Below are 27,823 nucleotides of genomic sequence, written 5' to 3'. Positions count from 1 at the left end.
CATTTTCTAGCATGTCATCTACCATTTTGTTTAGCCCTGGTTGGTAGCACCATAAGGGCTGAATCTCATGTGTCATGATAAGGCATATTAGCATTCATGTCAAGAGCTAGCTGCACTTCATATCTTTTGTTATGAGGAATGTATAAAAACACTCCATCCGGAGTACAATATATTGAACACCCTAATTTACACAACAAATCTCTACCCAATAAATTAGAAGGAGCATTTTCTGCCAATGAAAAAAAGTTTTCTGTGATAGGACCTAATGCGACTGTAACTGGCTCTGTTTCTTATAAAGAAATATTTTGTCCAGCAATTCCCACTGCATTTACAATGTTGCTGTAGTTGGCAATGGAATTTCATTTTTTAACACTGATCTTTGCAGCTCCTGTATCAATCAGAAATTCAAGCGTATTACCATTAATTGTTATGTTTACAGTGGGGTCCTTTACATCTGTTCTTAATAATGGACATAAGGGCACAGGAGCTGCTTGAGACCGTCAATCAATATTATCTTGAGAAGTGCTTATTTGATCTGGTCTTACCTGATTGTCTCTTTGCTTCCTAGGTATCCTGCAATACTTAGCAAAATGCCCCCTCTCCTGGCAGTTATAACAAATCACTTGTGTCCTGTTATTCCTGTCAGGATGTGCATTCATCCTTGCTTTGGATCTAACACCCCGTATTGTTGCTGTTGACGCTTCCATTTGCAAATTCATCAATTTTGTTTCTGCTTTAACTTTTTTAATTACCATATTATCTTCATGATGTGCAGCAATTGTAGCTAATGCATCAATATCTTTTACAGGCCACAGGGTGTTGTGAATTTGAATTTGAGTCTTTAAATGTTGCTTTAACCCCTCAACATAAGCACTAGTTAAAATACTATAAAAATCAGCTTTTGCAAACACACTCCAGAATAATTTAATCTTCTGAATCTAGCATTATATTCTCTGACTCCTTCAGCTGCACCCTGTTTAATCATAAAAACTTTGGACCAATCCACTTTCAGGGGAAACATTTCTTTAAATTTTGCCATTGCAAGTTCCCACTGTGTATCAAAATCAGCCCTTGCATCATTTCTAGGGGTTTGAAAATTAGCCTCATTCCACTTACACTGAATATTTAAAGTAGTAAGTTCATCTGAGGTTAACAGAACATGAAACAATTGCAGTATATCTGAAAATGTGGGACTATGCGTTTTGTATAATTTCTGCAATTTGATCATGACCTCTGCAGGCTTAGTTCTATAATCTTTACATTCCGTAACAATTCAATTCAGTTCATGTCCAAGGGACATGAGCTACCCACTGAGCTCCCTGGTCTGTAGTTATAGTTCTTAAAGGAAGCATGCGGACCTCAGGGGATTTTCCAGGCCGTCTTGGAATACTGGAAATGTTATCTGCAGATATATTTGCATAGTCTTTACCCATAAGGGGTTGTTTCACTTCTGTAACAAAACCACCTACTGCTCCCCTTACTTCTCCCTCACTATCATCATCAGACTTTACAAGAATTTCATCCTCCCTCTTTGTTTTTTCCACAATTCTGTCTCAAAGTGGCATATCTATTTGATGATCCACATAGAGAGGTACCTGTGGATAAAGCCTTCCTTGTGCCCCCATTACAATAGGTAATAAATCAGATATTAGGTCGTCTTGCTCTCCTGATGCACTAGGAGTTTTAACTGCCATATATTGATCAACATATGGAGGCAGAATTGTAGCTTTACTTAACCATAATTGCAAGACTTGCACTTCTTTACATTTAGAAACGACCTTTTCTATTTCTCCTAAGACATTTAAATCTAAATTTCCTTTAGCTGTGAATTTAGGACACCTTGTTAACCATTTATGCACATATTGAACAGACTTTTTTCCATATTCATGGAACATAATGGCGGTCAGACTCCCAGGGGAAATATCCAACCAATTAGGCTTTTAATACGTGGCTACATATTGTCCCATAGCACAGCTTAATTTTTTCTTTTATAGTCTGACTTATTCAGTATCTACGCTATGGTAATAGGGCTATAACCACTATTAATATGTATCACCTCGTTTACCGGCTTCAACCGTTATTGGGGAAACCACACATTATCTCTTCAGATAAATCCTGCTGTTATCACACACACACACGTTACAAACATTGCTATCTAAAGCCTTATAGTGTACTTTTTCTATGTGTTCTACAGTACATGGCTTGGAGCTATCTTTACCTCCTTCAAGCGTTAACTAGAAGTAATATTTGAATTCAGCAACTGTCCAGATTTTGGCCCTGTCAAGGAAACCCTTTTACACTCACATACATGCAACCTTTTATACTATGGTTAACAAGGTAAAACAGTCTCTGAGCAATAAGCAGCAAATGTAAATTCTAATTGTATAGATTTGGAACCAAACATATAAAAAATTCAAAAATACATTTGCAATTTCACACTTACAGAGACAACTATAAATACCTTTTCAGCAAACCCAGAGAGTAGGAGACAGAAGTATATAGTCAGAAAGATAAAAAAAAAATTACCTTTGTGGCCACAGTTGAATATATAGTTTGTCTCCCGTCTCCAAATGTATTAGCTGATCGTTATTTACAGATAATCATTGTGCTGACCTCCAAAATGATAATGATTAAGCACTCAAAAGCAGTAAGTGTAAAAATGTCAAAATTCTTTAATTCTTCCATAATGCAATGCATTTAGTCTTAGTTCAAAAACAGAGCAAGACTGGCTTTTTTACCCAATGTACTTAGATTATATACATAAAAGCCCACCCCTCCTAACAGACGTCACTAATCGTATCACATACTTTGATTTCTTCACTTTAGTAGTGTATCATTTCAATTATAAATGCTTTTGACAGATATATAAACAATCAGACAGGTCTTCTATGGCGCAGAAAATGGGGAAGAGTAGGTGGACACTCCCTAATGATGGGTAGGTAAACAACCAGGTGGATTGGTGGTATCAACCCTACAATAATACAAAATGAAAGTCAATGCAGTACTCCTTGACGCACAGCAAGTGCTTTTAATCTTCAATGGGTAAACAAATATATAATCAATCACTGATGAGGAAGGTTGCAACCTATAATCACAGATGGAGATGTGTACATAAAATAACAGCATAGAATAAATAAACAATGCCGGTACCAAAGGAAGAGCTTCTACCCTTTGGATACATAGATGTAAATCAAATCCGAGATCCGTATAGGTATCGCTGTGGATGGTGCAGGATTCCGAACACCATATGATTCACAACGCCATACCTAACAATTAGGAAATAGCGATACAGCTCCAAATAGAGTCTATAATAGGTCCCGTGCTAAAGAAACAATGATGGACAGTAACAGTAAAGTCTCAGAGTCTTTGTTTGCAGTCCAAACAAATTAGATCCAACCATATATAGTGTATAATAAGTTCCAGAGAATGGGAGTTCACACACGCAGTGGGGCCACGGTCCCAAGATATCTGTAGGTAACCGGTAAAGGTCCATTGTGTTAAAGGGTGATATCGGAAGTCCAAGGATCCAGCCAGTGGGTCCGGGTGTTATGCCCTTTTACTTAACCTGTCCAGGGTTTGTATTTTTCTCCCAATGTTTGTCTTCGGCTATGGCAGTGATCTTGCGTATATTCCACAGTCGCGGCAGCGGCTGGGTATGTTCTGCGCATGCGGCGATATACGGGAAAACAGCCCTTAATAGGTTCTAATGTTCAGAACCCATGTTGTAGTGAGGGCCAGTGTCCAAACCAACGCGTTTCACCAAATAGGCTTCTTCAGGGATAGTGTTACATGTCCATAGTTCCTTGGTGGGTTTAAAAGGGGCGCCCTTCTTAGTGATGTGGACCAATTAAAAGTGGAATGAGTCCGCCTATCACTGTGTGTCATAGTGAGTCGTCCAATGATCTGGGCGAGTGTCTAAACAGGCGGGGCAGACATGTTCAATAGGCCAGTGAACTGATTGGCATATAAAGCGTCAAATCGTGTAGTAGAGAACAAATGGATCCATGAATCCACAACGTAGTGTGAAAAGGAATTCCTAATGTTCATCAAAGTTAAAAGTCCGATAATTGTGGAAATAGGAAGATGCAAAAGTATGTGTCAACATTAGAAAGTAAACTAAGTAAATCTAGGTAAATCTCCCTCACGGGGGGATAACACAGTATACTACTGACAATGTAATCGTGTTAACCTCTTCAAACATATCTTGATGCTCCCAGGGGAATAATAAAATTTGTACATGCTGTTGTGTATATATGTATGTTTGTTTACAGCAAGAGGACAACAGGGAGTAGTTATAGATTAATGATAATGATGGAGAGATAAAGATGGAGAGTTAAAGGTGAGTATAAGATAACTTTTCTGAGGTATACGGCTGGTCATAGGAACTGACCCAACTCAAAGTCAATGTTTAAGCCCTGGGGTGTTAAGGATTTCATACAGTAGATCCATTCTGACTCCTTCTGAGATATGATCTTAACAAAGTCCCCACCCCTCCATGGTTTGGCAATCTTCCAGATTCCCATGAAATGTAGCAAGGAAGGATCTTTGAAATGTTGTGCAGCAAAGCGTGCTGAAACACTGTGGGTTTCTAGACCCTTTTTAATGTTCCTATGGTGTTCGGAAATCCTAACGCTAAGCTTTGTAATCGTTCTTCCGATATATTGCAAACCACAGGGGCATTCTAGGAGATCACCCCTGTGGTGTCACAGGTAAGTCTGCTGTCGAATTTGAATTGTTCTCCGGAAACATTTGACTGGAATGCTACAATGGGTTTGGTGCTAGAGACACAGCTGGTTTTACATGCCAAGCACCGATGACAATGGTAGAAGCCCTTCTCAGTTTCCTTTAGCCATGTTCCTCCAAGAGGGGCTTTCTTAGGGGAAATAGTGCTACTGACAAGTTGCCTTCTCAAATTATTGGCTTTTGTGTAGATGAATTTGAGGGCTACTGGAAGAATTTCTTTTAATACTGCATCCCCCCAAAGTACTTTCCAATGTTTTTTCACAATCTGTTCAATCTTTTTGGAATCAGAGCTGAACTTGGTGATGAAGGGTATGGACATGGGTTCAAGTTCTTTTTTTGTGTGTAACGAGAAGGTGTTCCTTATCAGTATGTTCAACGAGTTCATAAGCTTGTTCAACTATTTGGGGTTTATAATGCCTCTCAAGAAACCGATTTTTTAGGACATTAGCCTGTAACGCAAATTGTTCTGGTTTTGAGCAGTTTCTCCGAATTCTAGTAAACTTCCCCTTAGGGATATTACGTATCCAGTTGTTATGGTGATTACTGTTGAAGGGGATGAAGGAGTTCGAATGAACTTCCTTAAAAAAGGTTTTGGTCTCAATCTGCCCATTCTCGATATATATTTCAAGATCGAGAAATTGGACTCGGTCTCTGCTAGTGTGTGCAGTAAAATGAAGATTAAGGGTATTAAGATTGATGTACCCTAAAAATAGATCAAGGTCACTCTTAGTACCAGTCCAAACAAAGAGGACATCGTTGATATATCGACGCCAAAATGGGACCTGAGGGGCATAGGGATTGTTTTCCCAGATGGTGGCATTCTCCCATTCCGCTACAAACAGGTTCCCTTAACTGGGCGCAAACTTCGCGCCCATAGCAGTTCCGCGAACCTGTTTGTAGTATACTCCCTCCGACCAAAAATAATTGTGATGAAGAATGAAGGATATCCCTTCCATGATAAAGTCAATTTGTAGATTGGAGAGGTCTGAATCCTTAGTTAGAATGTTTCTGACGTGAGTGCAGCCTGCCTGGTGGTCAATTACAGTATAGAGCGAGGTTACGTCGCAGGTGGCTAGATAATAACCATCCTCCCATTTTATATCTTTGAGGAATTCGAGCACATGCCCCGTATCCCTAATGTAACTTTTTTGTTTAGTAACTAATGGTTGTAGAAAAAAATCGATGTAGCTTGACAGGTGGGTGGTGAGGGACATGATACGTGAGACAATGGGTCTGCCCGGAGGCTTTTCTAGATTCTTATGTATTTTTGGCAATTGGTAGATGACAGGGACCCTAGGAAATTTAATATGGAGGTAGTCGTACTCAGCTTTATTTAAGATGCCCCTTTGGAAGGCCGGTTTAAGGAGATTCAATAACTCTTCTTGATACTTGGCAGTTGGATCACCTGAAAGTACCTCATAGGTATTAGTATCCTTGAGTTGTCTGTTCAACTCTTCAAGGTACATATCTCTATCTAGAATGGTGATCCCACCGCCCTTATCCGCTGGTTTGATTATAAGATCAGGATTATTTTTGAGTTTTTTAATGGCAGCCCTCTCTCTCCGGGTAACGTTAGAGGATTTATTTGTGATAAGAAGATCTTGGATATCATCCTCTACCAACTTTTGGAATGAGGTGATAAGGGCCCTTTTAGATAACTCGGGTAAAATTTGGAATTTTCTTTTAGTGCAGTGTGTTTGAATTCTGTCTCCATTTCTTTTGGAGTTTTGGAGGGCACAGGCTTGTTGGGTAGTTTAAAAAAAAATTTTTTTTTTAAGAGTGCGTTTCCGAATTAATTTGTGTAGATTGATATACGTTTCGAACTTATTTAAGGGTTGGTCTGGGGCAAATTTATGGCCTTTGGCGAGGACCCCAAGTTGGGTTTGTGTGAGTACAGTCTTGCTAAGATTGAAAATCCCTTTATTATTAGCAACTATTTCCTTACTTTGGGTCTTGCTCCTAAGGGCCTTTCCTACTCATTTTCCCTCTGATGGTTTTCTCCTCTTTTTTATGTTGGAGGTGTGTTTTGGTGAATCTCTGGTATGTTGGGGGTGATCCAGAGACAGGTGAATTGGGTCTGAAGGGCATGGATCCTTTTGGGGGGTGCCCTTTGACACTAGCTCTAAAAAAATCTCAAGGTTCTCTTCTGCAGTAGAGGTGAGGTCGAAGGGGGGATCTTTGTGGAGTTTAGTTTGTTTTAATTTTTTCAGGAGTCCAAGCTGTGAATCATTGACTTCCCTGTTGTAGAAATCTTTCCCCTTTTGAAACCCTTCCTTGACCTTTTTTGAAAACCTAGTGTTGTTCCTTATGGGTGATTTATAATATATATATATTCTTGGGATTAAGAGGCTTGTAAATCCTTTTTGTCAGACCCCTATTTGGTAAGGTCTTGATTAGGGGTGATTTGTGGGTAGATGGGTAAGTGGTGCGGTACTTAGAATGGTTTCTTTTATCTGGAGTGGAATGTCTTTTGGTGGGAGGATGTAATCTAGGGACAGGACATGTAGAGCCACGGGGTAGGGATTGAAGAGTGCCCTGTTCATAATCCCTAATGTCCCTTTGGAACTTCTTTTCTTTCCCTTTAATAATGTCTTCTTCAATACCCTTAATTTTGTTCAGAGTGAGTGCTTCTAGATTTCTATAGTCATCGAGGTGTTCTATGGGTTTCAACGTATTTTGAATAAAGCTGATTTCTTCATCTATATTTTTAAGTGTAGTTTCCCTATCCGCAATGATAAGTTTCATAAGGAAGAAGGAACAGAAATCAAGAGCCCTATTCCATGCATTTGAGAAATGTGATTTTGCTAAGCGGACGCCATCTTGTTGCCTTATAGCCATTTTGTTCTGTTATAGCTTAAATTCAATTAGATGCACCTGTTTTGTAGGAGTAATTCATTATTTGCAAGGCTAAGCTTATAACCTTGAACATACCAGACAGGAGATAAGCCAGCCCCCCTCCTGGGGAGTTCTAGTGTGGATAATGAGAGAATATACTAACATATGTGTGAAGGAAACATGAGTGGTTAAAACCTTTTGGGGTGTAGTTTTCTGCAATACGTGATTTTTGCTATATAGATAGGAACTTGTAACTAATAAAGCAGAGTTTATTGTACACTCAAACCATGCAGTGTATTTAATTCTCTCCAGCTGATGAGCTCATAACTGATAATCTGACACTTACAGGTGAACAATCTGATATAGATTCAACACATTCATAAATTCGGTCTTCCCCTGGTTAAAGGTGGGTTTCTTTGCAATCCTCAAACCTCTAGGGATAATGTTTTTTTCCAGATATTTGGAAAGTGTGGTGGCTTCCCACCATTGTTTTAATTCTTGTATCAATAAGTGCTCATACCTAAGGAAATTTTCACAAAAGGTATTCTCACTGATTTTAGGCTCTAATACTTTGATGAAATATCTGTCACAATTTAAAAGACAAACAGAAAGCCAATATCCTTAAGGTCAAGGGGCATATGTGACCTTTCACATTCCTAAGCTTATACCTACTTAACACATCTGGCATCAATTGACATATCCTGTGTACGATGAGGCCCCCTATTCATTGTAAGCCATATAGAAAGAATTTAACCCTTGCACAGAATACATAGAAATATAGACAGTTGAACTACTTCATTTAAACACATATAATACATTAACAATATGTTATCCAACTTATGTTTGTACCATAATTTATTCTATTACAACAAATATGTACATCTATTAGCCCAGCCTGACTTACCATACTAACTAAAAGAAACCTGTTTAATAGCCCAGAGATGTCCATGAGCCTTCCCTATGTTCTGGCCTGATAGTGGAGTTTAAAATCACCCGTCGGGGGGGGAAAAGATTAGGTTTTATTTCCCCAATAAGGCATTCCTGCTCAATCTGGTCTGTTGACCTTTGATATTTAACAGCCTCAGGTCCTGCTCCATTAGAAAAACATCCATAACCATACATTTGTCCAATGCTTATTTCTATAATCGGGTAGGGTACGAAATAAGAAATGTGACAAAGTCACATCCATGATTTCCGACATCCCTGGGATAAGTAGTGACTCCACAAAATGCAGGCAGTATGACTGGTGACACTTACATTTTCCGACATTAAGGGGGCAATGAGATGACCCGCCGGCTGTCTAATCTACAATCCCTGTTTCCTTGGATTTGCCTTAGGAGGCCTCCTCTGTTCTCGCTCTACCTCCTCAGCCTTTTCCACCTGCTCCACATCAGATTCCCTGTTATGGTGCTCGTGGAGGCAGTTGTAAAAGAATGCCCCACATCACCACAGAGGTTACATATAATTACTTTATAACTTATGGCCATATGTCCAAGTAATCGCACCTGACAACATCACAATCTTTGCTGAAATGGCGAAAAGAGACACAGCGATAACATGTCTGGGACTGGCCGGCATAGAAGCACTGGATTCTGCCCCTGACTGTATAGGCCACAGCTGGAAGGTGAACTGGTCAAGAATCCAGTTGCCTCAGGCTAAAACCAGCCACCCAGACCCCACCCCAGACATGGCGCTCTGAATCCGGAACTTTAGTTAAAGGAGATTCCATTGCCGCATACCTTTTATCCAGTATGATAGGTCTTGCAGTTATAAGGATTCATTACATGCCGAGATACAATTGGCAATGGCTGAACTCTCAAAATTCACCCAGGGGGACTCGTTCTTAACACTCCCCCACTGTGCCCAGAAATTCTGGAGACCATAGTGGGTCTGAAAACTTATATCATGCTCTATCAACACCACTGGGTGAATAAAGGTGAAAAAGATCCTAGGCCACAAATCCTAACCTAAATACCTGGTCCATAAAAGTACCCCTATCTGTTAAGGGAACCCTCCTCTTTCCACTTTTCCCAAATTTGGCTGTGCAGGGGCTGATTTTAGGACCCCCAGTATCCTGACATATGAAATGTATGGCTGCTTTCTTTTTTTTTTTTTTTTTTGCCCCCCCGATCCCCATCGTTAACCCCTTCACTCCTTACTCCCCCATTCATACTCCTATTCCCCTCCCTCGCCTTTCTTTCCTGCTCCACATCATATTCTAAAACAACTAATCAATATGTAATTTCATGTTCCTTCACTGAAACATCCATTTCCAAGAGGCTATCAGTTACTTTAAGTTTTGTTAGCACATTCCAGTCCGCTTATATCTTGTGTCTGGCTGCCAGGCAGACAGACCTTGGTCACCATAAAGATTAGGTTCCTTTTTATGCTAAGCTTAAACAAACTAGCATCACTTGCACCAGACATGCTATTGCTTTTTACAACATTCTCACCAGAAGCAGTCTCTGTTTGCACAAGACTGCCTTATGCCCCTGTTGCTTGCACATCTACGCTTAGTGCTTCTGCTTCATGTTTGTCATGTCCAGGAAAGGGGATTCCTACATGCTTGCATCCAAGTGCATTGCGGTTGTGTGCTAAAAGATTTCAAATATTGTGTCTGTTGTCTGCTATGTATGACTATATAGTACTCTTTATAGAATTCACCAGACTATTCTGGTTACCAAAACTATGGGATTTCAACATACTTGACCTGTAAGTATCTTTTGTCCTTTAAGCATTATATTTGAAGCAAAGTAAATGGACAAAAACGCATAGACAACTTTTTGTTTGTAAAACGAATATGTATTAATGTAAACATCAAAAGTACCAAAACCAAACCCCACACAGAGGGCCAGGAGTGAGGAATCGTTCTATAGGGGAAGAAGAGGAAATGTGTCTTAGGGACAGGAGGGGAAACATGTGACATTAGGACAGGGTAGTGTCATTGTTAATGAAAGAGTTAAGGAGATGGGTTAGGGTAGTGATTATGTCCTGGGTGGGGTTTTTTTCTAGTACTTAGTGCATGTTAGTGTAGAAATCCTGGAGGTTTGAGGGCTGCCCACTACTTCCTCTTCCATCTGAGACTCTTTCTCTGCCAGGTCCTTCTCCTCTTCTACTGTATCTGCATCTTCACCTAACATAGTGACAGCAAAGAAAAAACATCTATGTTTGACTTACACATTTATGCATCATTTTAGTAGATTTGATAACTTTTTTTTGTTAAATGCAAGTCAGTGGATTTTAATCATCTTTTCTCCAAAATTGTTAAAAAATTGGTAACATATCAGTTTTCTCATCCAGCAATATGTGTGTTCAGTGGAATGTTAGCTAGGCCTCCTTTAGAAATCTCAGTGATCTTGTCTGAAAACAGTCCATAATCTTGAAGACCATGATTAATTATACCATAGGCTGGCTAGGTTGCAGTATAAGTGCCAAAGATTTAGGAGTTTTATTTGCCTTACAATTGGCAAGTGCTATTTTTCTATAGTCCGTATTATTGTTGTGTGCATTTAGATTTATGTAATCAAAAAAAATTTTTTTCCCCCACTGTATAGTTATTTGAAATTTACTTCTGGGGCATAGTGGTGGTGTTAGGGGTGGGCTATCTCTGGTGTCAATCCTCACAACTCCCTGCACCAACTGATCATCTATGCAGACCAATGCTGTGGCCCCCAGGGAACTGAGGTCTAAGGGAGCTGGGGGACCACCGCCTGACCCTCCTAGCATGCCGGGGTTGTTCTCTGAGTTCAATGGTCGACCGAAAGACAAAGTCCTTGCCACCTGTGTGAAATATTCAAAGATAAAAATGTTGCAATGTCTACAACCAAAAATATTTTTCAAAGACTTGAACAGAAAGCAACCCAGCGTAATTCTTAATTTGAAGACTTTGTACATTATTGTACATTATCATCCCTACTTTGGCAATGTTTTTAAAGTTAGTAAAGATATTAATCTGTCATACCTTGGACAATTATTTAAAATTTGCTCAAACTTACAAAGGTCTGTTATTGGTATGCAGAGCACAATATAATAATTTTGGTCCCACCAAACTTTTATTACCATATTTGACCTCAGTCACTGTTTGTCTAAATGAAGCCACGGCATTGACCTGCATCGTGATGTCCTCCCATATTCTGTAGTTGGCGGGGGCAGAGAGCTGCCGGTTGTTAGAGGGCAGCTTCTCCGCCACCAACTGGACAATCAGTTCCACCTGCTGAGCTATGAAGTTTGGCTGCCTCTACTTCGAGGCTGAAGCGGAGGAGCATAGGAGTAAAAGGCAGTCAGTAGTAAAAAAAAAAAAACAACTTAAATGCCCTGTAAACTGTCTCACATAGGGCCTGGTACTCACCAATAATGTACAAGGAAGTCCCAGATATGTATGCCAAACAATCTGTGAGCTCCTACTACTGATCTGAAATCACAAAAACCTGTTATAGAGAGTATGCAGGTGCGTTCTCCTGTGATTGCCTGGGTATTTATGGCTAGACATTGTCACACCCCCTCCCTTCCAGTTTCTGCCCCCCAGACCCAGTTTCAATCCCTCCATCACTATTCACACTTCCACCCCATGTTTTGATTAAAAAAAAAAAATTTTTTAAAACAATCAAGCATCTGAAAACTTATTATTCAAATTATTAATAATGATTTTGGTGTGTTTTTAATTTATTCTCCAAATTTTATTAAGAAAAAAGTGAGTGTTTTTTAGTTATGTAAGGAGAATGTGCACTAAGTTACATTAGTACTATAATGAAGGGACATTTTGAACATGCGTTCCTCTTTACCTAGCATTAACTACAACACATTTTCTATCATTATTAAGTGTTTGATGAGTGGAACAGGGATAAAATTTTTAAAAACTTCATCTGTTAATATGAGAAATAGGGTACAGTTTGTGTGGATAATGATCATTATCCACACACAGTATATGGCAGCACAGCCATTATAATCACACAGCATATGGCAGCACAGCCATTATAATCACACAGCATATGGCAGCACAGCCTTTATTCCATTGTCCTCACACTGTATATGGCAGCACAGCCATTATCGCCACACAGGATATGGCAGCACAGCCATTATTCCACTATCATCATATATGCTTTTCCATTTACTGCAATATCATATATACACATCATAGAAATGGTTAATGAGCAGGTTAGTATGACATTATGATAACTCTGATGATAAAATCTGAGTGTAAGGATTACTAATTTATTTATAATTTAATGCAATTCCACGCCTGTGTGATCCAGCCCTAATCAGCAATACAAATACATATCGCACTCAAACGTACTTGTGCCGGTGTATTAGTTAAAGGGTCACAGAAATACGAGGTTCTATGTGTCATTTTTTTACATCCTGGAAGTGACTTTAGCACCGTATTAGTCATGTAACATTTCTTCAGAACCTCTGCTTCTTGAATTTGGACGTGCGTGTACCCGATGACCATAAACCTTAATGAATAACCCCCTGAGAGTTTTGCATGCTGGCCCCTGATTCTCCCTCCACTTGAGCTTTGTAGATTCAGCTTCCTCAGCATTTATTCAAGCACTTGGAAAACGCACTGTTCATCCTTTACCTGTTTCCACACATTCCAGGTCTTCTAATTCTTGAATCTGGCTCCTCTATTTCAGCTAAATGCTTTGTTTATTTCCAGCAACAATATCTGCTCATTCAACTTCTCCACCTCACTTTTGGCTATTTCTAGTTTTCCTTTCACCTCTTCCATTTCCGTTGTATCACCCCGGTTACCTGAAGCACCGTCCTCCTCTTCAGAGTCATCCCCTACTGAAATTGTGGGCCCTGTAGTGATGTTATCCTTCTCTTTACACTGCACCATCTCCCCCAGTATTGCACTGGTACCTTTTAGCCACTGTAACCTCTTTTGGGGTCTTTACCCCCTTTTTCTTTGCAATCACAGCTTTTATTCCAGGTCTGTCCTGCCCATATTTGGGAGGCTTCTTCCAAGTCTGTGAAGCATCTTCAGCTCTCTCCTTCTTGCGCCAGGTGGGGTAACCATGATCAAACTCATCTCCAGGCCTTACATCCTGACTACTGGTACTGGTTGGTGGTTAGTGAGTAGTGAAACAAGGGAAGTTAATGCTCGCAGTAGGAAAGGAACTTCCCTCATAGAAAGTAGTAATTAGTTTGATATATTAATTACATTCATATTTATTTCTAATACATATATCCAACGAGGGGGTGCACCACCAACTTAAGTGATAAATCAGAGGAAAGGGGAGAGAAGTTGAGGCTCAATGACCCAAAAGGGGGCACTCCAGTTCCTTATAAATGATTTATAACATAACAGGGCCGTAGCCTTTTTTGAAATGATGATTAAAAAAAGGCGAAATATAAGATAAAAACAAGTAGGATAAATAGAGAGAGAAGTTAAAATATGTAACCCTTCGGTGACTGCTGCTAAATAGTAAGTGTACAGACAGTAGAGTATGTACTGATGCGATGGAGCTAATATATGATCATGGAAATGAAAGCTATATAATATTTAGTAAGTGGCTGAGAGAAAAGTAATTTCTCAGTGACATAGAGAGATTCAGTTATAACCCACTAGTTATACAGTTAATGTGGAAATCAGAAAATGGAAATATTATAAGTTCCCATATTGATATTTAATATATAAAGTCTCTATACATCATAGTTGTCACTATCATAATTGTCTTAGTAATAGAAGCCAAGAGAAGGTATACCATATAGTTTGTGACAAGAGATGATCGCTGCTGAGCTGACAATATGTAGGTCACAGCTCAATAAGCGCTAATAGTGGGTTTGATACATTCAAGTTATAGGGAATTATATAACACATCCCCTGTTATTTCTCATGTCTTACCCTCTGTATTTAATCTGAACTAAGAGGAAATATGCCCTATAGCTTGCAACCAATGTTTGTAGCTTCTAAATGGACAATGCATCTATAGCTGCTCCATAGGCGCTGTTTATATCTCTAATATATATGCTGCAAACTCTTCTCTCTCTCGGCCTCTCTGGTTCTGTCCATGCCTGGTTCACCTCGTACCTTGCTAACCGCTCCTTCTCTGTATCCACGTCTGGTTCTTCCTCCACCCCCTCCCCTCTCCCTGTAGGAGTCCCTCAGGGCTTTGTTCTTGGCCCTTTACTCTTTTTGCTCTATACTTCCTCGCTTGGGGCTCTTATCTCCTAGTTCGGTCTTCAGTATCGCCTATATGCTGATGATATTCAACTCTACATCTCTTCTCCTGATCTTTACTCCTCCCTCATCTCTCGTGTAACTGACTGCCTCTCAGCCTCTCCCAGTCTACTGCCCCTTATATCTCTAACCTCGTCTCCATTCACACTCCCGCCCTCTCCCTGTGCTCGGCCAATGATCGCCGCCTCTCCTCCACTCTGATCACCTCTTCCCACTCTAGAATCCAAGACTTCTCCCGCTCTGCCCCTTCACTGGAACGACCTCCCTCGCTCCATCCGTCTCTCACCCAACCTGTGCTCCTTCAAACCTGTGCTCCTTCAACCATCCACTTAACCTCTCATCTCTTCTGTTTCTCCCCTGGCCCCTTTTTTCTCTCCCCTTTACTTCACTGGCTCCCTTCTGTGCCTGATTTTGTTTACCCTCCCTTAGGATGTAAGCTCGTATGAGTAGGGCCCTCTTTCCTCCTGTCTCCATACCTCTTCTGTCTCTACTGTATTTGCCTGCCCGGAGTTTCTGAAGTATTGGTACTTTGTGTTTATTGTTCTGTACAGTTTTACCCTGTATAGTCTACTGTTCGTACCATGTAGGGCGCTGCAGAAACCTTGTGGCACCTTACAAATAAATGATAATAATAAAAATAATAATATGAGTGTATGATAGTACCAGCGGCACACCCCCAAATGTTCCTCATCAATGTCCCGAAATAACGGGCTAGATAACACTGATGGTCAAATTTTGTTTAATGCCCATGGTTTAATCTAGTCTATATATGAGTGAGCCTTTAGTGGTAGAGAGACCATTTGAGGAGAGGAGATGTAAAGCCGCCGTACGGACTGAGTCTCCGTGTCGGCAGTCACTTCCGGGGTGTGACGTCACGAATGACATCACATATCCCGAAGTACGTTTCGCCAAGTGCTTTAATACATTTTGTGGTCATCAAAGACAATCTCCTGCTCCCACTGGCCCAGGTACAAGTTGGCAAAAGTTGGAGCACAAGACGCTCCCATGACAGTTCCTCTTACCTGTAGATAGAATTTGTTTGAAAATACAAAGTAGTTTTTTTAGAATAAAATTCAGGAGGTCTAACAGAAAGTTACTGAAGAATTTCACAGCATTCTAACCTACTTCAAGGTTTATACTTGTATAAAGGGATTCAACACCAACCGTAATGAGTAGGACACTGTCATCTAATGTAATCCCATGCATATTACGTAAAATGTCAGTGGTGACTTTGACGTACGAAGGTAGGGATGTCACAAACTTCCTTAGGTGAGTGTCCACAAAATAACTCTCCTGCTTGGTAAGCTGCCAATACCTGAAAGTATTAGTCTCCCTGGGGGTCTGACTTTGTTTTTATGAACCTTGGGTAATAGATATAATGTTCTGGGGTTGTCAACTTGTAAAAAGTCCAATTCAGATTTACATATGATGCCTTTAGACCTGGCGGATGAGATCATATCATAATAGCTAGATTTTAATTCCTCAGTGGGGTTTGAGAAAAGTGGTTGGTAGCAACTAGTATCACAAAGTTGTTTGTGTGCTTCCTGGGTATACATGATCTTAGGCCAAATGACAACATTACCCTCTTTGTCTGAAGGTTTCACCACAACATCGTCCCACTGTTCAATCTCCAAAAGGGCCTGTTTTTCTCCCTTAGTGAGGTTACTATGTTGGTAGAAGGAGGAATGATGGGTCAAATCATTAAGTTTATTAGAGACAAGATCCTCAAAGACCGAAATTTGTGGACTCAGATTGTCCTTGGAAAAGAAACTGGATTTTTTCCAAACTATACAGATGTACTATGAAGGAGTGTCTCCATTGGAATAGCATCAGCAGATTGTTCATGAAGTAATTCTTCTAAATTATGCATCATTTCAATAAAGGCTACGGTTCTGTGAGTAGGCCTGGAATAGGCTCAACAGCCAGGGGACTCTCCCAGTGAGGATCCCCACGAGACTCCATCCTAGCAGGGGCTTGCTGCCGGCAGCTGCACACTGTGCAGGTCCGTTCAGCAGTGACAGTGTGCTGCCCGGCTGCTCTGATTGTGTTTTAAACACAATCAGAGCAGCACACTGTCACTGCCGAGCGGACCTGCACATACTGTGCAGCCGCCGGCAGCCTTAGAAATTAGAAAGGCGGCGGGGCCTAAATCGCTACCCCCCTAAAATCGCCCGGGGTATAGCAAAAGTCTGGATCAGGCTCCCTATTCCAAAGTGGAAATTTAGAAGTACAGGTATGGAACGTTCACCTTGAAATGAACAGCCGGGGGCCATTTGATACTCAAGTGAATAATTTACATTTTTCAGGATTAAACTGTAGCTCTTGGCCATTGCTGCAATCTATCTAGATCATCATTTTGTAAATGCTCCCTCCCCCTGACACATCATCATTTATTTATATAGCGCCACTAATTCCGCAGCGCTGTACAGAGAACTCGCTCACATCAGTCCCTGCCCCATTGGGGCTTACAGTCTAAATTCCCCAACATACATACACACACACTCACACAGAGAGACTAGGTTCAATTTGTTAGCAGCCAATTAACCTACCAGTATGTTTTAGGAGTGTGGGAGGAAACCGGAGCACCCGGAGGAAACCCAGGCAAACACGGGGAGAACATACAAACTCCTCACAGATAAGGCCATGGTTGGGAATTGAACTCATGACCCCAGTGCTGTTAAGCAGAAGTGCTAACCACTAAGCCACCGTGCTGCCCTCACATTTATTTATTTATTGAATATATTAATTGTGTTACCAGAAGTCATGAAATAAAGTGTATAAACTCGGAGAAATCCTTGATCAAAATCATTTTATTATTCAATTATTTTCAAAATCTGAAAGACAGTCGATATCTCGGACCAACAATATATTTAAAAAGTTATAATACAAGATAAAAGGTACAATACATTGTAGATCACACAATACATACTCGGTGAGGCCCTACTACACTGACACCATATAAAACAACATTTACCGATAGATAGTAACGTTTTTATGTATCTGACTGGTATGTACCAAGTAATGTCAGCTGAAAAAAATGTATATAATACAAATTACTGACAAGTCTTAATGGGATCATTAAAAAGAGTAATAATCATCTACATGGGTGGAATTGTCTAGTTCCCGATCCCACACTGTCGTTCTACGTTGTCATAGTGGCTCCTTCCTGGCGGACAGCGCCAGCCTGAGGGTGCAGGAGTTGGGAACTGATTAAATGTGAGCACTGTGTATAAACTACAGAAATACCCTCATGGGAATCCGGTCTAGACCTCCCCATATCAGCAGTTGTAACCTCGCTCTTATTGCAGCTTATATGATTCAGATAACACTAGATCCAATCGTGTAACTGTGCAGGGAGATCCACCGACTAGAAATGGTCTTTGGGTTAGGTGCAATTATTCCAGGTTTGTAAATGACTCGTTGACATTGTGATGGCGGGATTTTACCACTAATGTTTCTCACAAACCCCTCATGTTCCATATATTGCTCTATATTGTTTTGAGGTCTGGTGTTACCATGGTTTATCCAATTAGCAGATATGTTTTGTGTTGTGGGGATTTTTATTTTATTTTCTGAATAATCGAATATTAACTCACACACTCTTTGCAATAGTACTCCCGTGGCAGTGGTATATTGAGTTCTCTTTATTGAGGTTTAGGATCCGGGCAGTAGATATCTAGAAACACATTTCCATTTATTTCCTCTTCTGCTTTGTAATTAGCCGAACAAACTTATTGTACACGGAGCTGAAATTCTGTAAGACAAGGAGATGAGAGGTTAGTTTGCAGAGTACAGTAATGGAGTCTAACTTAGAGGCCTTGTGAGAGGTCCACGCACGAGAGGTTGTGTGTTTCATGTCACTGTGATGTGTTATACTATTGTTGTGTGTTTGATCATTCAGTGTTTATTGCACAACTCTTGTGTGTTTCTTAGTCTTCATCTCCTCACCTGGATGGCTTGTTGTATCACCCCCAGATAGACAGCGATGATCAGAGCCATGAACAGGTCAAACACGGCTGGTTTCACCCTGTAAGAGAAGGAAATCAGCAGAGGAACATACCGGGCGTTTCTCTGTCATCTTTCTGGTGTTGCAGTGTGATAACTGCCACTTTCATGCCGGTTACATGCTAAATGTGACTTCACTATTAGAAGGATCTTACTATGATGGGTCCAATGTTCATCCTCAACACCACTACAGTACCACCCTGTGCATTAAACTTTTTTGTTTTTCCTTTTTTGCACCCCCCCAGATGCCTCACGAACTAAAAGTTGGGGGTACATTGTGTTCCCAGATTTTCACTTCTGCAAATGACCCCGTTTCATCCAGCTAGCTGTAACCGGGGAATAGGGGTTGTAGTGTATGAGTCCCCAGATATCTGAAATACATTATACAAAGTTCTACATTGACATGTGAGAGGAAGAATTAACCATCAAGGGGGAGATTCATTTGCCGGATAAATGGAGCACGGACCTCACCACGATGTCTGGCTGTGCACATTGCCGGCAATTGCGGTAGGAATCTCCGCTCATTTTTCCTCTCGGCTCCATATGGTATGAGGACCATGATATCGGAATGTGGTGTCTCCATGGACGTTACGGAGACACCTTGTGACTAATTAAATCTCCCTCTAAGATTGTTTCATTGTATTCTGATTATATCAGTGTCACCAGGTAAATATTGATCTCTGGCTGTATCCCAGGATATGTCCTGTTCTGTGTACTGGATGTAACAATCTCCGTATCTGTTCCTAGTATGTACGGACATCTACCACTGTATATTATTACATCTAGAACATTTACCCTGATCTCTCCTAATCAGCTGGATCACACAGAAACTTCATTTGAACTTTGTTCTAATTCTGTTCATATATTTGCTAAATTCATTTACTAATCCCACACATTTACTTTTCCATTTTTGCGGTAAAATTGGGATGAGAGCTGAGGCGCGGGAAAAAGGTGTAACCCATACACATCGGACACTGACGGAGGTGATAGATGCTGATTGGTTGTCTATATTACTGCGCAACGTTCCTGTGCTCCAGTTTTCACAAATATCCCCAGTTGTAGTTCTAAATATCTTAGCAACAGCACGTGTCATGCAACATATATGTGGGTTTACCTGTGTCATATAACATACATGTAGATTTACCTGTGTGATGTCATCGTCTGTTTCATCTGATCATAGAACACAAACTCTGGACTTCTGTGGAGAGAGACAATTATAAGATGGAGTAAAACAGAATTATAGCTCAGGAGACGGCTCCTGATTTTATAATAGTCGAGTATTTGGAGTCAATAAATAAAGATTAGAGCCAGATAGGAGTCCAGCATTATATTTAATGCTGAAGCCGGGAGGACTCCCCGTATAACACAATCCTTGTGTAAAAGACGGGAGTCAGAATTACAGAAAATTGTGCTCAGGACTTTTAATTTTGTTTTGTAATTTTGGCTTTTAAGTTTTGCCCAATTGTAGTCAGGTAATAATTATCTGTGTCCATATTATTCGCTATCTACCCTGGGGAGTAACAGAGGAACCCCATGGCCATTTCCCAATCCTGTCCCAATGTTTGATCAATTAATATAAGTTGTAGAAAAGGTTAGATCTCAGTATATTCCCCGAATTCTCCGGAGCTGGCCTATTTCTATATAACGTTGTAAATTAAAACCAGGGATAATCTCCATACTCCATATGTTCTACTTCTCTCCTTTACTAATAACCACAATTTCAGAGTGACACAGAAAAGGCAATCTCCATAATGAAACACCTAGTACACACTTTATATAAATAATTATTAATATTTTTAGTAACAAACCACAGGAAATTGTAAGATAAAATAATCAAATAGATTTATAAGTGTGTAGTTATATAGTGTGGCAAAAGTAGTGGTTTGTCAAAGGCTTCTAAGAGAGGAGTTACATAATATGTAACTGTCTGCAGCCTTGCCCTGCAGACTGCCAGCTTATTTGTACAGTAGTACACCTAGGTTAAGGAGATACAGGTGGAGGACATATGTGTGACAAAATAATATTAAAGAGTCTATTTTAACTTAATTTCCAATTATTTCAAAACATATTTTTTTTTTCCCACAGCTAACAGCAGCTGACGGTGTGTCTGCAGTGAGGCTCATCAAGCAGAGCACCTGATGAGAACTCATTTTAAAGGCGGGGTGGGAGTGTAACCTGTCTATCAAGCTAGGGCTGTGGGAGAAGTGCAAACTATATAAACCTGAGCTGTTCAGTGTGACTGATGCTAGACAGTGGCCAGTGTCTAGAGAGCTGGTCTCTGTTACTTTAGCATTAGGCTCACAAGGAAAGTGTGTGCAAATGTATGTTATGAATTACTTTGCCATTCTGACAATTAAAACAAAGTAAAAAGCAAGAAGGTGTTCATGTGTGCATCACCAAAGGGGTGCGCATGTCACAATACATAATAATGGACCTGACTGTAGTGAACTGGATCATTAACATTACGTTCCCAGAAGAAAAGGAACTCTAACTTTTATAGACACCAAATTATGATATCACCTTCCAGTGGGCATGTGCTATATCGGTACTATCCCACAAAGCGTTAAAAGGAAATCTAGCGGCATATAGTATTGATAACAGATAATACTGTCATACACTAAGGGAGTATCCCGAATTATCCATATAGAAATATGACAAGAGTTCATCAATTTATATGGATAAATTAGGGAGCTCACCTAAGTTCCCTCTGTACAGTGCAGATAGTCACAGTTTATCCTTAAAATGATTTTATTTTTTTGTCAGCAACTAGAAAAACCAACCTGAAAATGTGTGTAGAAGAATTTACTCCACCTATGAGGCTATTAAAAGAAAAACTACAGTTTCTGTTCAGAATAGCTGCCCCCAAGTCAATATATTGAACGATCTTCAAGAATGAGGTTACCCAAAGATTTGGTGCAATATGATAATTTATCAGTTAGAAATACAAATCGAGAAATATGAACAAATTCTAAAAAAATAAAATAAACAAGAACAGGCTGCAGTATAATTCATATCTTAATTCAACAGTAAATCTTGAGAAAAATAAACTTAGGGCTAGATTTGCACATCGCCAGCGGTTTAGTGGTCCAAACTATCGCATTTACTATAGTGTGATTTGAGGCTGTGATTTGAAATTGCGAGCGATGTGTGGCAGTTTGGAAACAGCAAAACCGCTGACGGTTTTGTTAAAGCCGCCATCCAAACCCCCGTCCAAAAGACAGGTTTTTAAATACCTTCCTCTGATTGGCAAACTGCTGCTGTTTGAGCTATTTTGCCATTCAGAACATAAGAGGAGGCATCAATTATATAAAAATTAGTAAGGCAATCATTACTTATTGATTAAGGTGCAAAATTAATCTATAATTTACTTATGAGCAAAAAAAAATTAAATTTTATTTAAGGGGGCAAAATTATTATATTATAGGCACTATGTAATGCCAATTTGTGCAATCAAAACAATAATATTTACCATTAGCAATCATTTAATATTATTATATTTGTTGCACATTTTGGCATTACATAGTGCCAGAAAAATATAATTCAATAATTTTGTCCTCTGAAAAATTTTTCAAATTTTTTTTCCTCATAAGTAAATTATAAATTAATTTTGCACCTTAATCAATAAATGATTGCCTCAATAATTTATATATGATTGATGCCTCCTCTTATGCTCTGAATGGCCGCATGCAGTTTGAGCAATCTCACCACTCACAACCACCGCTTTCATTATGGCTGTTTTGCGGCGGTTTTGAAAGCCCCAGCTTAGGAAATCTGGTGGTTTGTATGTTAATCATTGTTAAAATCGGGATGGCGATTTGTAAAGTGGTGGTTTTGAAAAATGTCAGTTCTGGCCGTTTGTTTGGGCTTTAGTAAATCCGGCGGTTTCAAAATAGCCAAAAAATCTAGCCCTTAATCTCATAACACGATCCAGTTCACAAGCCTATCATTACAGATAGACCAAATGTCATTCAAAAAGAATTTTAAAGAATTTATTAGCCCCAAGTTTTAAGAAAAATAATGAAAGAAAAACCACCTCAACATAAACCTGGCATTATAAATGTGACAAGAGACAACATAAGTAACCACTAATATTTCTGGTGGAAAAATACATTAATTAATTTCATCAATCGTGATCCTACCTAAGTAATTACGTATTGGAAAGTCCTTGTAACTGGTAATAGGTTGATGGAGTTACCCTCCTACATCCTGATTGTAATCCATTGGGGTTGTGGATTATAGGATTAGACCATTTTAGGATGACATTTAAGGTTTAAGAAGTTGGGTCTGATGGAGGGATCCGGTGGACTTTAATCAGAACAATAGAATTTATATTTCAAATTGTGTATCAGATGTAGAGTGTTAGTAGGATTTCATTTATATAAAAAATAGTTTGGGATCCCTTATCAGTTTATATATATTTACAGTAGTTTTGTTACCTTTAAAATCCTTTTAACTATTAGAAATGATGGATTTGGGTCAGAGTAAGATGTTATAATATGTTTTAGTTATTGTAGTTTTAATACATCCACCATTCTATTAGAATAGATGAAAGTTCCTTTGATGGTGTTATGTTCATGTTATTACTTCTTGATGCGATTTGTCAGTATTTATAATGTGAATTGGATTAGAGATTCTTTCAAGTGATAAAACGTTCTGTTACATTGAAATTATAATTCACTTAGATGCTTAAACAAAAGATTCTGTTACATTGTATTCTTAAATATCTTTGATCTACGCTGTCTTCCCCTTTTATCTTTGCACTGTATTTGGTGATAAAAGGATTCGTTTAGGGATCTGTCAGTTGTGATGTCGCCTAAGTAATAAGTAATAATACCACAACTCCTCTGTTATATAATTACTTCATCTGTTAAATATCTTACAGACAGGTAAGTCGCAGTATCTTGGTTATGAAAATTGACAGGTTTACGGCCATGTAAAACATACTGGTTTTGAGTAAATTGATCTTCTTTTTTTATCTGTTATATTTAAGGTTTTAAGATTAAGTAATTATTACTAGAAACAGGGAAGTATGACCTTGGTTCCTTAGTTAAAAGAGGACTGCAGCTAAACAGAATCTGGTCATACATTATATATTAATAACAAAGTGTATATATACCGGTAGTGTATATGTGTGTGTGTGTGTGTGTGTGTGTGTGTGTGTGTGTGTGTGTGTGTGTGTGTGTATCTCTCTCTCTAGCTATATTGTGATAAACTACGGCATTCACTGGAATCTTACACAGGTTTGCTGAACCATTTCACTGTTTATTAGCAGTTGTCAGGATGGCTAAATAGTTTAAGGGATGATACAGCAGTCATATCCAGCAACAGTATCACAGAATCTCCCACCACCTACATCTGGCTAAACAATAGTTCCCTGACTACTAGCCGGCCACTAACTGGCATCGGTGGTCCCACCCACAAATACAAACAGTGTCTTTACGCTCCACCCAAGCACTACAAACAAATCACAGCAAAACAAACCAAGTACACCCATGTAGAACACCTGTCTGTGTATTAGAGATGTGCACCGGCGACTTTTGGTGTCTCGTGTTTTGTGTTTTGGATTCGGATTTCCGTGATGTTTTGGGTTCGGATTTGTTTCGCAAAACACCTGCCGAAAGGTTTTGGTTCGGATTTAAGGTTTTGGATTCAGATTTTTTTTGAAAAAAGCATAAAAAGTTCAAAAATCAAGTTTTTGGGCTTATTTTCACTCCTACGCTATTATTAACCTCAATAACATTCAATAACAAGCATTTCCACTAATTTACCGTGTATTCTGAACACCTCACAATATAGTTATTAGTCCAAAACGTTGCAACGAGGTATCTTTCTGGACTGCGTAGTGGAGTGGTCCCCACAATATAATAAGAAAACCATCAACTGGTCTTAATCGCACCAAAAAATGTACCTGGACTGCGTAGAGGAGTGGGTCACCACAATATATATAATAAGAAAACCATCAACTGGTATGAATCGCACCGAATAATGTACCTGGACTGCGTAGAGGAGTGGGTCACCACAATATAAATTAAAAACCCTGAACTTGTATGATTCGCACCAATAATGTACCTGGACTGCGTAGAGGAGTGGGTCACCACAATATATATAATAAGAAAACCATCAACTGGTATGAATCGCACCGAATAATGTACCTGGACTGCGTAGAGGAGTGGGTCACCACAATATAAATTAAAAACCCTGAACTTGTATGATTCACACCAATAATGTACTTGGACTGCGTAGAGGAGTGGGTCACCACAATATAATTAAAAAACCATCCACGGGTCTGAATTCCCAAAAAAAAGGTTCTGGACTGCGTAGTGGGGTGGCCCCGGTACACAATTTTTTACCGGGGCCACAATATTATTAAAAAACCCTCCACGGGTCTGAATTCCACCCAAAAAGTTTATGGACTGCGTAGTGTATTGTTCCCCACAATATTATTTAAAAATTTTGCAGCAACAGTCAACGTTGTTTAATATCTGATACACCTCTATCTGGACTGCATAGTGGAGTGGCCCCGGTACCCAATTTGGTACCAGGGCCACAATACCTCCTCCAACCATGGTACAGAGCATTCATCATTGAGATCCCATCAAGTATGTTAAAGACGGACAGGGTCGAAGTGTTATTGGTTGACTTTGTAAACCAAAAAACTGTCCCTGTTGCACATAGTCGTGCAATGAAGACTGGCTTTTTCATTTAAAGGCACCATCTTTCAAGTGTAGTGGTTTGTAAGTCATATTATACTTTTGGTAAAATTTGTTTAATTTGTTCCTCTTTATGGTAACTACTAATAGAATTAAAGTATTAAATAGAATTAAAGTATTAAATAGAGTGGTAGTGTGGTATAGAGTAGTCCCCACAATATAATAATAAAACCCTCAACTGGTCAGAATTCCACCAAACAAGTATTTGGACTGCGTAGTGGGGTGGCCCCGGTACCCAATTTGATACAGGGGCCACAATAAAATAAATACACCCTCAACTGGTCAGAATTCCACCAAACAAGTATCTGGACTGCGTATTGGGGTGGCCCCGGTACCCAATTTGATACCGGGGTCACAATATAATAAATACACCCTCAACTGGTCAGAATTCCACCAAACAAGTATCTGGACTGCGTAGTGGGGTGGCCCCGGTACCCAATTTCATACCGGGGCCACAATAAAATAAATACACCCTCAACTGGTCAGAATTCCACCAAACAAGTATCTGGACTGCGTAGTGGGGTGGCCCCGGTACCCAATTTGATACCGGGGACACAATAAAATAAATACACCCTCAACTGGTCAGAATTCCACCAAACAAGTATCTGGACTGCGTAGTGGGGTGGCCCCGGTACCCAATTTGATACCGGGGCCACAATACCTCCTCCAAGTTCCAAGTGTAGTGTTTATAACATCTTAACACTACACTAATTCTAGCACGTCAAAACCTCTTGTTTTAAATAATGACAGGGCATTTAACTTTTGATTTAATTTATTGAATTTGTTGGCATTTTCTTTTACTTTTTGAACATGGCAAACGACTGTTGAATGGTCACATAATGCCACAAAAAAAGTTGCAAGATGGAATTGTCCTTGGGCCCTCCCACCCACCCTTTTGTTGTTGAAATAGGACATGCACACTTTAACAAACCAATCATTTCAGCGACAGGGCCTACCAAACAACTGTGGCTGAAATGATTGGTTTGTTTGGGCCCCCACACCAAAAAAACAATTCATCTCTGCCTGTACAAACTAAACAGGCTCTACTGAGGAAAGATGTCGTCCTCATCCTCAACCTCTGATTCCTCTCCCCCTACAGTGTGTACTTCCTCCTCCTCACACATTATCAATTCGTCCCCGCTGGACTCCACAACCACAGGTCCCTCTGTACTATCTGGAGGGCAGTGCTGTACTTCATTGAGGAATTGATTATTCATTTTTATAAACATAATTTTTTCAACGTTGTGAGGAAGCAACCTCCTTCGCCGCTCACTGACCAGGTTCCCCGCTGCACTAAAAACTCTTTCCGAGTACACACTGGAGGGGGGACAACTCAGTTAAAACATAGAGCCAGTTTGTACAGGGGCTTCCAAACTGCCTTTTGGAGTTCTACCACGTCACTACCTCTAGTTAATTTAGATTGCAAGGCTTGTAAATATAAATACTTTGAAGATAAAAAAAAAGCAGGCTGCACAGACTGTGGAGCTAGAAAGTGAAATTAAATGGACCACGTTACTTTGGTGGCTATCTATGCCTCCCCCCCCCCCCCCCCCCCCCCCCGCCCTACACTTGTAGTTGAATATAAATAAAGCAGCCTGCATAGACTGTAGAACTAGAAATTCAAATATACAAAGAAATGGACAAAGGCAGTTTGGTATCTGTCTGCATCAGATCCCCTCTCCACTAGGAGTAAAATAGAAAACTATTCAGCTGTTATATAATCTAGAATATAAATAGAAATTGAGAAAGGCAATTTAGTATCTGTCTGCATCATAATCATCAACATCCTCCTCAGCGCCAGCTACATCAATATCCTCCTCCAGGTGTACAACATTCACACCTTCATTAGCCAAATCTGTAACTGGACTGTGGGTGATCCTTCCAGCATATGCAGAGGGCGTGCTGCAAATGCTGGATGGAGTCACCTCTTCCCGTACAGTGATGGGAAGGTCAGGTTTCACAACCAACAACACCCTTGGACTCGCCTTGGGGATTTGTGATGTCATCTGTTTAGAAGGCAGAGTTCTTTGCTGTTTTGTTGTTGTTGCTGACAGCATAACTCTCTTAAATTTTTTGTAGGGGGGGGAGGAGGAGGGCTTAGATCCTTGGGTGAAGCTGGACCACTAGTCATGAACACGGGCCAGGGCCTAAGCCGTTCCTTGCCACTACGTGTCGTAAATGGCATATTGCCAACTTTACGTTTCTCCTCAGATGATTTTAAGTTTCTCTTTTTGCTATTTTTTGAGAACTTGGGCTTTTTGGATTTTACATGCCCTGTACTAGGAGATTGGGCATCGGGCTTGCCAGACGACGTTGATAGCATTTCATCGTCTATGTCATGACTAGT

At 39.9% G+C, this 27,823-nt stretch overlaps 1 protein-coding gene across 1 annotated transcript in view; it reads right to left on the bottom strand.

Annotated features, from left to right (window-relative positions):
• Nucleotides 1-17,553: 17,553 nt before the first annotated feature.
• LOC142102382 (BOS complex subunit NCLN-like) overlaps nucleotides 17,554-27,823 on the bottom strand; it is a 43,425-nt gene continuing 33,155 nt past the window's right edge. The window contains exons 13-15 of the mRNA XM_075187235.1: nucleotides 19,911-19,964; nucleotides 18,710-18,788; nucleotides 17,554-18,515 (exon numbers count right to left, since the gene is read on the bottom strand). Coding sequence (XP_075043336.1) covers nucleotides 18,456-18,515; nucleotides 18,710-18,788; nucleotides 19,911-19,964 — 193 coding nt within the window. The 3' untranslated portion in view covers nucleotides 17,554-18,455. The remainder of the gene's footprint in view (nucleotides 18,516-18,709; nucleotides 18,789-19,910; nucleotides 19,965-27,823) is intronic.

Source organism: Mixophyes fleayi, chromosome 1, assembly GCF_038048845.1.
Source record: "Mixophyes fleayi isolate aMixFle1 chromosome 1, aMixFle1.hap1, whole genome shotgun sequence".
NCBI lineage: Eukaryota > Metazoa > Chordata > Amphibia > Anura > Limnodynastidae > Mixophyes > Mixophyes fleayi.
The sequence above is the reverse complement of the archived record's forward strand: the minus strand, read 5'-3'. Positions and strand labels throughout refer to the sequence as shown.